The 12907-nt window shown below is 33.4% G+C and overlaps 1 protein-coding gene across 2 annotated transcripts; it reads right to left on the reverse strand.

Moving 5' to 3' along the window:
* Window positions 1-435: 435 nt before the first annotated feature.
* Window positions 436-7721, reverse strand: LOC8277439 (protein VASCULAR ASSOCIATED DEATH 1, chloroplastic). Of its 2 annotated transcripts, none has more exons than XM_048376260.1 (18): window positions 7399-7721; window positions 6825-6878; window positions 6578-6628; window positions 6377-6442; window positions 6165-6260; window positions 5919-6035; window positions 5338-5435; window positions 5060-5250; window positions 4673-4713; window positions 4463-4550; window positions 4250-4336; window positions 4100-4154; window positions 2639-2705; window positions 2144-2243; window positions 1831-1892; window positions 1712-1754; window positions 1297-1589; window positions 436-821 (listed from the first exon to the last, which is right to left on the reverse strand). In XM_048376260.1, the coding sequence occupies exons 1-18, from the start codon at window positions 7585-7587 to the stop codon at window positions 570-572; spliced, it is 1950 nt and encodes a 649-aa protein (XP_048232217.1). In that variant the 5' UTR covers window positions 7588-7721; the 3' UTR covers window positions 436-569. The 2 variants fall into 2 exon arrangements, with proteins under 2 accessions (XP_048232217.1, XP_002511583.2); XM_002511537.4 differs by having other exon boundaries at window positions 5919-6020; window positions 7399-7720.
* Window positions 7722-12907: the final 5186 nt, after the last annotated feature.

Consider the following 12907-nt stretch of genomic DNA (forward strand, 5'->3'; position numbering starts at 1 on the left):
AAATACTTTCTTTTTCTTTCATCTTTTTGTTCCTTCATTTCTTCTCTTTCTTTTTCTTTCTTGTCTCTTAAAAGTCTAAGATAATTCCTAAAAGAAATCTACATTTATCACATATCGCATTAAATAAAAAATTCATTTGTAAATCCAATCCAGAAAATAAAATTAAAAAAATTCATTTACGAACCAAACAAAAATATTGTCGGATTTGAACCAAATACAAAGTTAATCGCTAAATATCACATGATCGAACTTTAAACTGGCATTAAAGGAAATAACTCAACTTTCATCGTTTTCTTAAAAAAAAAAATCTACGAGGGCTCTATTTTAGTGAAATTGTAGACGTGATAAGCATATACAAGCATTCAACCATCCCAACTTGGGACTACGAAACTCAGGGTCAAATTTGGTTCGTTCTATCTACGGAAACCAAAGAAATTAAAAGACATGCAAGTTTAGTATATACTTTCGTAATGAAAAACTGTTAATTTTTTTTTTTTTTTTTGTGAAAGAATGGAAAAGAAAAGAAAAATAATTTACTGACAAGCCATCACCATCTATACAAGTTCAGGTTAGTTACGGTTTCTAAGACCATCTAGGTCTTTCAACTGAGCTTTTATCCAATTGTGCTCATGCCGCAATCTCTCCAGCTGCCCCTCAACCATGAACATCTCGTCCTTAAGGTGGTGAATTCGCCTCTCCAGCCACGCCACAGCTTCAGTTGATCGGTCACCCATTGAACTACCCATGCCACCCATGTAGTACTCTCCCGGAGAAGCCACCTGAACAGTTTGCGGTCTGTTTAACAGGACAAGTATGCTCACCTGCAGATAAACATGAAGAAGTCACAATACATGATGCTGATGTAATAATGACGCCGTCAATTCAGATGAAAGCTCATTTACAGGAATAACGCCAGACTGAACACATTGAAAGGGTAAAAACTAGAACATGCAATCTAGAAGGAAAGATGCGAACCAACAGATTTTAGCCATTCAGATTATAAAGGAAGAGTACCATCGAGAGTGTAATTGCATGGTGAAACATGGAAGATGTGTGGAATTATTGAACTGTAATTGTAAGAGGAGGAAGGAACTCGGCAGACAAATAGACAATGCTGCAGTTTGTAAGGTACATTGCTGCACATCTAATTTAAGTATATTTAAGAATGCACAATGCGTACGCAATTGCAAGTTTCTCAGAAGCGTGCTCAACCAAGCAAATATCATGCTAGATTGAAGCGATCGGGAAGAATAACTGCATGATGATAAAAAAAGCTTATGCTGCGCATGTACGTACCTGCATCAGGAAGATTACAACGAATGCAACAACTAATATCAGGGAAACTTGGCTCTGACTTCTCAAAAATGTAGAGAATCTCGTTGCATATTCTCTCAACAAGGATGCAACCGCTGTAGCATTCGTGAAATTCTCTTGCACAAGGTCACCAACCCGTTCATTCACGTCCAAGGAACCGGACATCTGCGCTATCCTTCCACGGTCATTTGACTGGCTTGATTTTTCTGAAGTTTCCACACTTCTCAGTGCAACTTCCGTATGAACTTCAACATTCTGAATCACATTAGGACCTTCTGCTCAAGTAAATGAGAATATTACAAACTAAAATTAGTGATGAGTTATTTGAAAAAGTGGCCAAAGTATTAAACATTAAGTGCATAAGAAGCTCGTTTTAATTCATTGGTGCTCTTTCAACCTTCTCGTCTTTCAAGGTTCTTCTGCTTCAGCAATTCATGTGCCTGAGAGTCACAACTAAGATAAGCAACTAAGATAAGCAACAAAAGTAACATGTAGCTAGAAGAGAGCAAACAGTACCATATTTATCCATGTTGCATAAGCTTCACGACATTCTTCCAAGGTAGATTGCACTATCTTCCCTGTAACAGTGTGGAGACACTTGGTATAAAATCCATCCATGCCAGTTCACGTTTTATGAAAGTGTTGATATAAGAATGTTTAAGAAACCATAAACCATATCATATAGAAGATTAAACAGGAAATTTTGACAGTTGAAAACATGAAAAGCAGCAATTTTCTTTCGAGCATATGTAAATTTATCTTGTAGTGGTATATTTTGTGCACCATCAGAATCACGTAGAAGATGGCCATTGGTGATAAACAGAAAAACCTTTAAAGACAGTTTTCTTGCTGAATGCCACATCTACATATATCTGCAACAGGCAGCCTTCATTTGATTCATCAGCATCTTTGACTACATCCCAGAGCCCCTATATTAAAACCAGAAGCATATCAAGAAGGAATTTCAATAGATTTCTGGAAGCTTTAGCTTCATGAAATACATTATGTATTTAATAGGTATATGAATAAATCAACCACCAAGATGCAACAAAATCTTGGCCATACCATGACTTCATGATTCCAAAGGTCTCCATTTCTCAACATCACACTCCAACAGACAAATAACTATACATTTTTCCTTTCATTATAGTACATTTATCCTTGACCCATTTTGACAATGTCATGACTCCATTCTATTTCACAAATAGCATTTCCACATTGCTTTCAAAAATAGAAATTCTAAGACATTTTGAGAGCACATATAGAAAAGAGGGGAAGCCAAATTTTTCCAGCATATGCCACTATGCTCAGCACTGTTTTGTACCTCAACGCGAAAATAATCTCCATAGGGTACATCATTGATTTCTTGTGATGTCTCAATAACCAAATGACTGGCAAAAAGCAAAAGTAAAGAGGTTACAAAACAGGACAAAGAAACAGGTTAAATCAGAGATATTAATTTAGTTCTCATTCAAATTTGGGAAGGCCCAGAGACCAGAGGGGTTTACAAATAATAATTTATGATTTCTCACTAACTCTTCATTTTTTAGTTTTAATTAGTTTCCAATAGAAGAAAGTTAAGCTCGTCTTACTATTTAGGGAACTAGAAGATAATCCAAATGGACCAAATCTAAGCAGGTAATGGTCTAATACTAATTACAAGATATTTACTGCTTACTGGCTGACTTTGGGTCTGTATTATTACCATTTCCATGCTAAAAAGATGCTGATGATATTGACCTCTGATTTTGTCTGTTATCTTTCCTTTGCCTCACGTTTATAGGCTCTACTATGGAAAGACATGACAATAATCCAACCAAAGAAAATTAGTTTGTAGCATACACTAGAACCCATGCTGGCACATGGTTGCCATTCCCAGTCCTGTGGCTGGGTAAAAACAAGAACAGTTAACTCCCAACACAACCTCTAAGCTAAAAGGGACAACTATAAACCAACAGAGTCTTCCCACCTCAAAATGGAAAAAGTTCGGCACTGCATTCAACCAACTATAAATCATCCACCCTACTGGTGTCGGTTTTTTGTGGTGTAGTTATGAAGCATACATATAGCAAGCAACTCAGCCCAAAATATAAACTAGCAGCATGTGCTCATGGCCCAAGGACCATTTAGAATACACCTAAATAAAGTCACGCTAAAGAAGATGGATGCCGGATTGTGAAAGCTCCTGCTAAAAGAAGGGATGCATTTTGGTAGTATTCAATTGAGCCTATTTCTAGCCTTCAGCAGAGAGGAACTGAGGTGTATTGAACCGAGGTTATGAAATGATTCAAGAGAGTCCACTTATTCAATATCAGAGAAGACAGCCAAAAGAGAATAAAGATATCTCTGCATTTTCAATTCTATACACTATTTTGGATAATAAGTCCAAAATGTTTGCTAATTTTACCAAATGACCAATTAGCTAATCCCACGGCATTACAGTGTCTGTAACTACTAGAAGAGACAAAACTGCAGGACCGTCAATTTTTTTCACCATTGTAGTGAGAAACCTAATCCAGACCATCAAACAAAATATTGCTATGGCAAATTATAGACCAGTTCAGTGTCATAGTGCCACATTACCCCAGGCCCCCACCCTCCCAAACTAACTGCACTGCTGCAATAATTCTCCAGCAAACTTGCTTTCCCTTTCCCCGAAAGATTTTCCTACACTACCCTCTTAGGAAACATTAAATAATGCAATGTAACCACAATCTTCAAATTCAAAATGCTAAATTCAAACCGTCTATCAAGACACAAAAAGAATATATGCCATAATGGGAACCTGTTTCTGTATACTTGAAATTTCTGTTTTTCCTGGCAGCTCCCAAATTTTGCACCTTCATTGGAATACAACAAGTTGCAACATCAGATTATATGAAACAATCCTATATTCAGACTGTACGAATAAATAAAAGGTACTACAGCTCCATACCAAAATAAATTTTTATTGGATGTTGAAATGACACATCACGGGTATGCCCAAGCTTCTCCTGAGGTTGCCACAAAGAGCACCTAAATTCTGGAAAGTACAGCAATTCATCCAACCATATTAAGATACAACTTTAATTTGTACAAAATAACCAATAGTGAAAATAAAGCATGCACTTCAGTATGACGTGTCTAAGGAATTTCAGAAGCAAATTACCTTTATCTCCACATCTTTGATGGAAAGATTCAATAAAATTACTAGCATCATCTGAAAAGAAAAAATTAAAAAACTCCTCGACCTTTATCTGCAATCCACGAAATAAAGATATTCAGGGGCAAGAAAAGCCACCATGCCAATTCGTGTTAAAGTTTTATATATTGGCAAAATATAAGGAAGCAAAATGATAGCCCATAAATGAAACAATACCGGAAATTTTGTTTCTCCTACTCTTGTATAAGATTTTCGAACTGCATACAAGGAACAGCCAGTTCAAGTTATCAGGACCAACCAGCAGTGAAGAATGCAAGATATGTAAAAAAAAAAGAAAAAAAAGTAGGTCCACACCAAACATCACAATGTATCTACAAACTAAAATAACTCTTCTAAAAGGTCTAAGATCAACCTCTCAAATTTCCCGTACAAAATAAAGAACCAAAAGGCTAAACTTGAGAGCGGAGAGAAGTATATTCCTAACAACCATGGTGATTAAGAAACTTGCATAACCACCAGATTTAGAAAAGAACTCGTAACCATAATGTTGTACAGAAGATAATAAAAACCATATTAAAAATTATAGGTAACAGTTGGACTAACTCTCAGGTGGTTCTGCATCTTCCTCATTCCATATCGAAGTCGTTGAAGATGAAGAGGTGATATAATCGACTGGTTCAACATCCTTTTTGACATTATCTTTTATCTCTGTAAGCCTTTCTGGAGCTCTCTCAATCTCAACAGCGGAAGGGGCTGAAAGCATATAGTCATTTGATAGAGAAACATCATTATCCCTGATTCACATAAAGGTAGTTGACCTATTACAAATTCTCCCAAGAAAAATCAGACCCAACTAGCATGTAAATATGACTCATAATTACCTGTCATCAGAATCCAACTCATTTATCCCTCTGAAGCTATTGACCTTTTCAATTATAATTCCATTATCTAGGCTACTAGACCCAGATATCATTGATTCCTGATCAGCATAAAAAGTGAAAGTAATGAAACAGTCAGTTCGACTTCAACTTTCATCTACCAATTATGCATGAGTGAAAATGCTCAGTGTCCACTTATAAGATAAGCAAATAGTCAAATACTTGTTATTTCATGTCAACATCAAGAAAATTATGTCTTCAAAAGAGTGGGGTGTACAGAATTCGGTCAGTGATATCTTCTCTAATCTCTCGGTTGAAGGAATATAAGAGATACATGATATGCAGAACTATGCGGTTCACATTCATGATTTTATTCATTATACATGTTACAGCTTTGGATTCCAGGCTTCGAGTTCTGATGTTTGATTCTCATTTTTTTCCTTGTATCGGTGCTAATTTTGTACAAGTTCAATGCAGTTAAGTCTAGTCGCTTTTAACTTGGAATCTATCAACATATGTATAACTACAAAAAAATAATAATAATAACTATAATATAAAACCAAGAAAGTGACAGTTTGAAAGACCTGCTCTTCTGTTATTGCTCTAGCACCATTAACACACTGCAACCATCCATCATTAATGAGCTTGAACGCTTCATCACGTGAAAGGAATGATGCAAAGAAGTACTGCCAAATCAACAACTGGATTTAGAAATTGCAGCTGTTACTGAAATTCAGAAGTAAGAGAGAGAGAGTTCTCAGGAAAAGATTTCTAAAGACATGACATTGAAAATAAAATATCAGAGAGAACCACACTAAGTCTAGTACAACCTTTCTCTCTCCAGCAAAAATTTCTATAGCATTAGGGAATATTCCAGCTGTCTTTGCTCTTTTTACACTTGAAACTTCAATGAAGGGAATTACTTTCTGGAGCAGAAACCCATCAAAAGTTGAAGAAATTAACAAAGATCAAGAATACAAACTATAAAAATGTAAGAACCTAAACAAGTACCTAGATAATTACACTTGATCTTCAAACTTACCTTAGTCTCAAATCCAAATATGTTGGAGTAAAAGCAAATATAGTGTGAAAACAGGTACATGTGTCCCTGCAACATGTAAATGATAAGTTAAAATGAATCTATAGATCTTAACCGAAGTTGATGCATAATATCAAGCAAATAATTAAAAAAACACCCAACACGGCCAGCTAAATTGAAAAATACATGTTATAACCAACTTACCTGAAGGAGAATGCTTTCCTGGAATGCACAATTAAAATCCTGTACAATGGCCTGAAAGAAAAAGGAACCTTAGACATGTCTTCAGAAAGGAACTTAGGAAAAAAAATCCATACTTTAAGAAAGAAATTCAGAAATCATGTACAAGGGCCTGTACATTACTGATATTTTCCCCTACACTAAGAGATCATGCTGAATTTTGACAAACACTAGATCAGGAAATATACATCCAGAGACTATAGTTGCTTACCTCCTCAGGTGGCAATCGAAAGAGCTGTCTATACTCTTCATTCCTCAATGCTGCCTGTACAAAGATCAAACATAAGAGGAAATACGAGCATAAAGATCGACGAAGTATCTCAGTTTCTATAGAATTTTGCTTTAAAAGAAAAGGCATGGACTCAAGGTCTTCATGTAATCAACTCCAATTGCTCATTATCAATAATAGTCAGCTTGCCAAACTACTCAAATACATTTATAATAAGTCATTGAAATTAATAAGTAATCACTCTCGAGTATCTGGTATAGTAAATATGTATTCCAAACATTGCAGATAACGGACTGACACAGTAAGTTATCACTTTAATTAGCTTCACTCGAATAAAAGAAAAAAGAAGGAATTATCTAAGAAAAAAGTTTCAACAGAAATTATCATTTTAAATTTCAATTTAAACATGAAATATGAAAATAAGACAAAAGTAGAATTTAAAACAAAGATACTTGCAAGGAAGCTGGGACGTTGTACATAATTTAAACGAGAAAGCAAAACACAACTATCCACCACATTAGTTTAGTGCACATACAATTGAAGCACAAGTAAGTACCTGAATTTCGAAGTCTCGGTTAGGGTTTGGAGAAGAATCGGAAAGGTCGCTGCGATCAGGAGAATCAGCATCGCAGGATATAGTAGCCGGAGAAGGAGGTTCGTAGTCCAAAACAGAAGCTGATTTAGAAGCAGAAGATTCCATTGGCAACGAACCGATCCTCTCCGCTGTATCAGGTGCTACTGCCATAGTACCAAACAGAGAGATCTAATAATGATTTTGATTACGAAATTCGCGTGTGATGGAGAACTTTGAGGAAGTAGGAAAGGGAAATTTTGAGATCGAAGAAGAGGTAGTTCAGTTGTTGGAAAACGGACAAATTGAAGAATAGTCGGTTTAAGTCGTAGTTGCAGTCAGTCTTTACTTCGGACGTTGACCTTTTAACACGTGGCATAATTATTCATTATTAATTAAGTTTTTCATCTGCCATTCTTTGTTCGAGGAGTCATGGAATCTCAACCGTCCGCGTAAGACAGCTTAATCATGATTGTATTATTCGTTAATTAAAAAAAGGCAAAATTAACCATTCCAAGAGAAGATTATTATATTTTTCCGTTGAACTCTAATTCCATCCGGTTATACATATACAGTTTGGTTGGAATTTTTATTAGATTGGAAATGGAAATGTGATTCTATTGCCGCATGCAATAATCCCTAATTAGACGTAACCAACTATGTGACTGTGTTGCGTACCAACGCAAAAAGTTTATATGGATTCACGGATGGAAAGGCAGAAGATCCCAAGCCCAAAAGCCCACTATTTGTATAACTTGGGCCCAAACCAAGGCAGTGAAGGGAAGCTTGCCACTGCCAATGCCAGCTACTGTACATAAGCCAATTTATTTGGGCAAGTTTGGTGCCACGAAAGTTACTAATTATTTTGTCCTTAAGAGTCATTTGCTTCATTCCTGTTGCCATTGCAATTCCAAGTGACATATGGTTTTTCTTTGGGGGTTAATTTGGAGTGAAGGGAGAGATTTATCAACTAAAGTCTATCACACTTCTTTTTTTCTTGCAATTCAATCAATGAGATGGAGGAAGTAAAAGTCTTTTGAGTACCTAACTGTGTATTCAATGAAGCTAAGGAAGTTCTTTGTCAACCCTCTATTCAAGTCCACTCGAAGGCACTGCTGGATGTGGAATGGATGATGAAGCCTGGAGAATTAAGCTTTGTCTGAGAAGGAAGCCAACTCATACGCATGAGCTTAAATAGACAATTAGTGGCCCAATGTTGGACAACCATTTTAGGTGGGGGGCCTGTAGCAATCAAGATTTTGGCCTTTGTTGGAGGAATGGGTTGATCCAGTCCTAAAGTAAGTTGGGTAGTATATGATTACTTGCAAACAAGTTAGCAAAAGGAGCACTATTTGCTGACTAAATTTGTCTGGCCTAATATGGGTAGGGTCCTTCGATTATTGAGGTGAAAATCTGTCCATCTATTCTAGAGTGATACTTAGCATTGTGGGAATTCCCATTTGCTGGGTCACAATAGACTACACCTGAACGTGAATGCATCGCGTGAAATATACTCTTATGTAAAATATGGATCATGGATCCATTTAAATCAAAATTATTGGAGGAATTTAAATTTTGGAATCATTTTGTTTTAAAACCCTAGATTCATTTATTTATTTATTTATTAAATACAAAAAATATTGGTAATTCCGAAAATTGAGATCCCAATTATCGGTAGTTATAAATCCAACCCACTGCCAAAATTGATGGGCTCTAAAAGTTGTAATTTACTCATTCCATAAACTAATATTCCCCAATGACCAAAAGATTAGTATATGGTAATACTCCTGCCTTTCTGATTAGGACATAAAAAAAAGGAAGCTTATGTTCCACATTTAGTGCAAGATTGCCAGGTAAAAATAACAAAGAATGAGGAGAAAAAGAAAAAAAAAAAAAAAAAAAAAAGAAAGCCATTGGTGGACCAAAATGAAGTGAGAAAGGAATCATTGAAACCCACCTTTGAATGCTTCTCTTTTCCTAATTCCAATACTCTCTAAGCCCACACTTTCAAACCTCTAATTTGCCCCTTTTCAAAAAGCAAGGGAACAACGGTTAGCCCCACAAGTACCGCATCGATTACCAAAATGCTTCTTTTTTGGAAATGTATGTCATTGTGGATTGTGAGGATTTAAGCATCCAGTGGTAAAATATTGAGCTAATCATTTTAATCACTAAGTCTACCTTTTACGGGATTGGAGACTCACAACTTGTCCACTTCATCGTGACCATTCATCAATAAAGTTTACCCAATTATGATTCACCTTCATTTTTTCTTATTTAATTTTTCACTTTATTAATATACGACAATGTATTTTCTTTTCAGAAAGGATTAGCAAGTGTAATATTGGCTACTAATTTAGGGAAAAGTTTGTTTGACCGGCTTTCATGTGTTACTTCAATACCATTTTTGTTCACTCTCCATAACAAAGCGCTAAAATTGAGAGTTCCCTCCAAATTTAAATTATATTATAAAATATGACAGTAGATACAAATATAACTTGAGCAAAGTCTTATAATCGAGTTTTTCTCATTATCACAAAAGCTTATTATACGATGGGAAGTGGGATTCTCAATTCTTTATCTTTTTGGGTTTGTTTTAGATAAAGATTGATCATACTATAGTGGGTCTGATTAATGTATACGGTTTGAGCAACAATTCTGACAGTAATGTAAGTAGATAGGTTAGATTAGATGACGGAATATATAGACATCTTGCGGTAGAACCTGAAAACGGAACTGGGCATGTTTAAACAGTGAGAGTGACATGTCTTGATGCATATTTATATATAAATAAATAAATAATCCAAGGTTGAGTGAGAAGAAGAAGAAGAAGCTAGCTGGTAGAGGCAACAAAAGCACTTAGGGCCACAAACACAAAGAAGCTGACCATTCACTGACTCTTCTTCTTCTTCTTCTTCTTCTGTTGTTCTCGCTTCCCTATCTGTTACTGCTATTGCTCATTCATATACTAATACATACAATACATATTAATGCCCGTTTTCTTCACTTAACGCTTTTGTTTATTATTGACTCACTGCCATTTCTAGACAAATTGACCATGCACGCGTACCTGTCCTTTTCCTAAATGACAGAAATGACCCCTCGTTTTGTTTCATTTCAGCTACATTCTAGCTGTTGTGTCGCTTGGCTTTTTCCTTTCTTTTATTTATGAGGGCTCTTTCGGACATTTCAACTATAGCTCACTGCCCAACCCAACGCGGCAATTTTAGTCGTTGCAGACACATTCCAACTGTTGATTGATAATTGCAATTCACTGCCACTCCACTACTGTGCACAGTACTGTTCACTAACACTTTCGGTTCTTTTCAAACATATTAAACAAAATTATTTATTTATTTATTTAAATCTTTAAATTCCTAAAATAGCAGTTAATATTCCTTCATTACCCTGAGCTTAATATTTCTTACAAGACACCATAAAAAGAGTTTAAAAAATATTAAGAAAAGAAGAAACCTATATAATACCTACGGTCACAAGTCAAAATGATAAAGCCATGAGAATCTCAAAGGCCCACTTCGGCCAATTTGGTGGATGTTGTCTTACAAAATAAAAGAGTTTTTCATTATTATTTTATAATATTGTTTTCTAAAAAGAAAATGTAATAATTATTGGAAAGAAGGAGAGAGGTGGACCCTCTCTTATTATTACAGTACATCTTATGTTAACAAAGTAGCCATAGTTTTTTTGTATGTATTGTGATTGTTTGTTTTGATTAGCATGAGAATCACTTCATGTTTCTTTTTTTGGGTATATACTAAGTTATGTTCACAACTTATCTAAGTTATAAAAGAAGCATTCATTTTATATCTATATAATTTGATCCAAATTTATATCTAATGACTTAACTTTGAATTAATTTTTCTTTGGAAATCTATATTTTAAGGATAATATAATTCACAACCCTGAACATTAAGATTAATAGATATCTTAAATGGCTCTTTTTTTTTTTTTACTTATTGCACGAATACATCATTTTGACATATACTTAGAGGTAAGAACTCCATTTATGGAATTTTTATTATTCAAATCAGTTTTTCAACAATTAAATTTATTTCTTTCTTTATTAAAATTACTTTGGAGCAGTTAAAAATTTTAGATTTAAAAGTCAATTTGCCCCATCAACGGCCAATTTACTCAAATTTTAAATTTTTTGCCAACTTTCACCTACCAACTTGATAAAACCAGTTAATTCAAATCAAATTCCTACAAAGTTAAGAGATTAGACCCTATGTATCATACAAAACAAGTGAATGGAGGACCTAATGAATAAATAAAGTTTATTTTAGTTTTAAAATTTTATATTATGTATTAAACTTAGTAAAATAATTTGTATAATAAGATTGTTATTTAATATAATCTAATAATAATATATAAAAAAATTAATTTTAAAATTTTTAATAAAAATTTAAATTAAATAATAAAATTAAACTCATGCAAATTTTAATTTTTATTAAAATTAGAAAAAGAGTTGATTTTTTAAATATTTAAATTAATTTCTAATATTTTTAGCATAATTTAGTAAAGTGGATAAGAAAATTAGTAATTAGTTACTATTGTTTAGTATTTTCATTTTAATTGAGTTTGATATATAATATAAAGTTTTAAGGACTAAATTCAATTTTACTTATTGATTAGATAATTTAATTGAACTTTTTTACTTGCTTTGCATTATGCGTGAAATTCAATCTCTTAATTTTGTAGAAATTTGGACTGAATTGACTGCTTTTACCAAATTAATGAGTAAAATTGGTAAAATATTTAAAATATGAGTAAATTGGCCACCGACTCTAAATTGAGAGTACAAATTGATTTTTAAATCTTAAATTTAGCAAAAAAATTTATCGAAAAAAATAAACAACTAAGAAAGAATAGAAAACTAAAATAGTAGTTAAGGAGCATCATTGTTATAAGAAAACAAAAGACAGCTAATAGTATAATTTAGATATTAATATTTATGCTATGTTTGGTTGAATTTATAAAAAATTTTATTTAATTTAAAAAAAAATACATGAAAAAGAAAATAAAATATAAATGATAAAATTAAAATAGAGATTTTAATGTTATAGAATATATTGACTTACTAATGTATAATTCATTTAAAAATTATATATATTTTATTAAAATTTAATTTAGCTATAATTAATTTTATATAAATTTAATTTTTATTTCATTTAAAACACATAAATTTTAAATTTATAAATAAATTTTATGAATTTCAAATCAAACGTATTATAAAATTTAAGTTGTGTTTAAGAGCAGTGTATTTCGTTAATAACACTTATAATGCTTTATCCTTTCAGAGTATTAGTGAGTAGATTGCTATTGATGAGACATTCTTCACTTAAGTACCCATTATCCATTAATTTTATCTTATATAATCATTGATTATGCAATTGTTAGTTAATTACTAGACATATTTAATATAGAAAATTTTTAGTAACCATAGTAGCACGCGCAGCTAGTGCAATTGAGA

Source organism: Ricinus communis, chromosome 1 (assembly GCF_019578655.1).
Source record: "Ricinus communis isolate WT05 ecotype wild-type chromosome 1, ASM1957865v1, whole genome shotgun sequence".
Classification (NCBI taxonomy): Eukaryota; Viridiplantae; Streptophyta; class Magnoliopsida; order Malpighiales; family Euphorbiaceae; genus Ricinus; species Ricinus communis.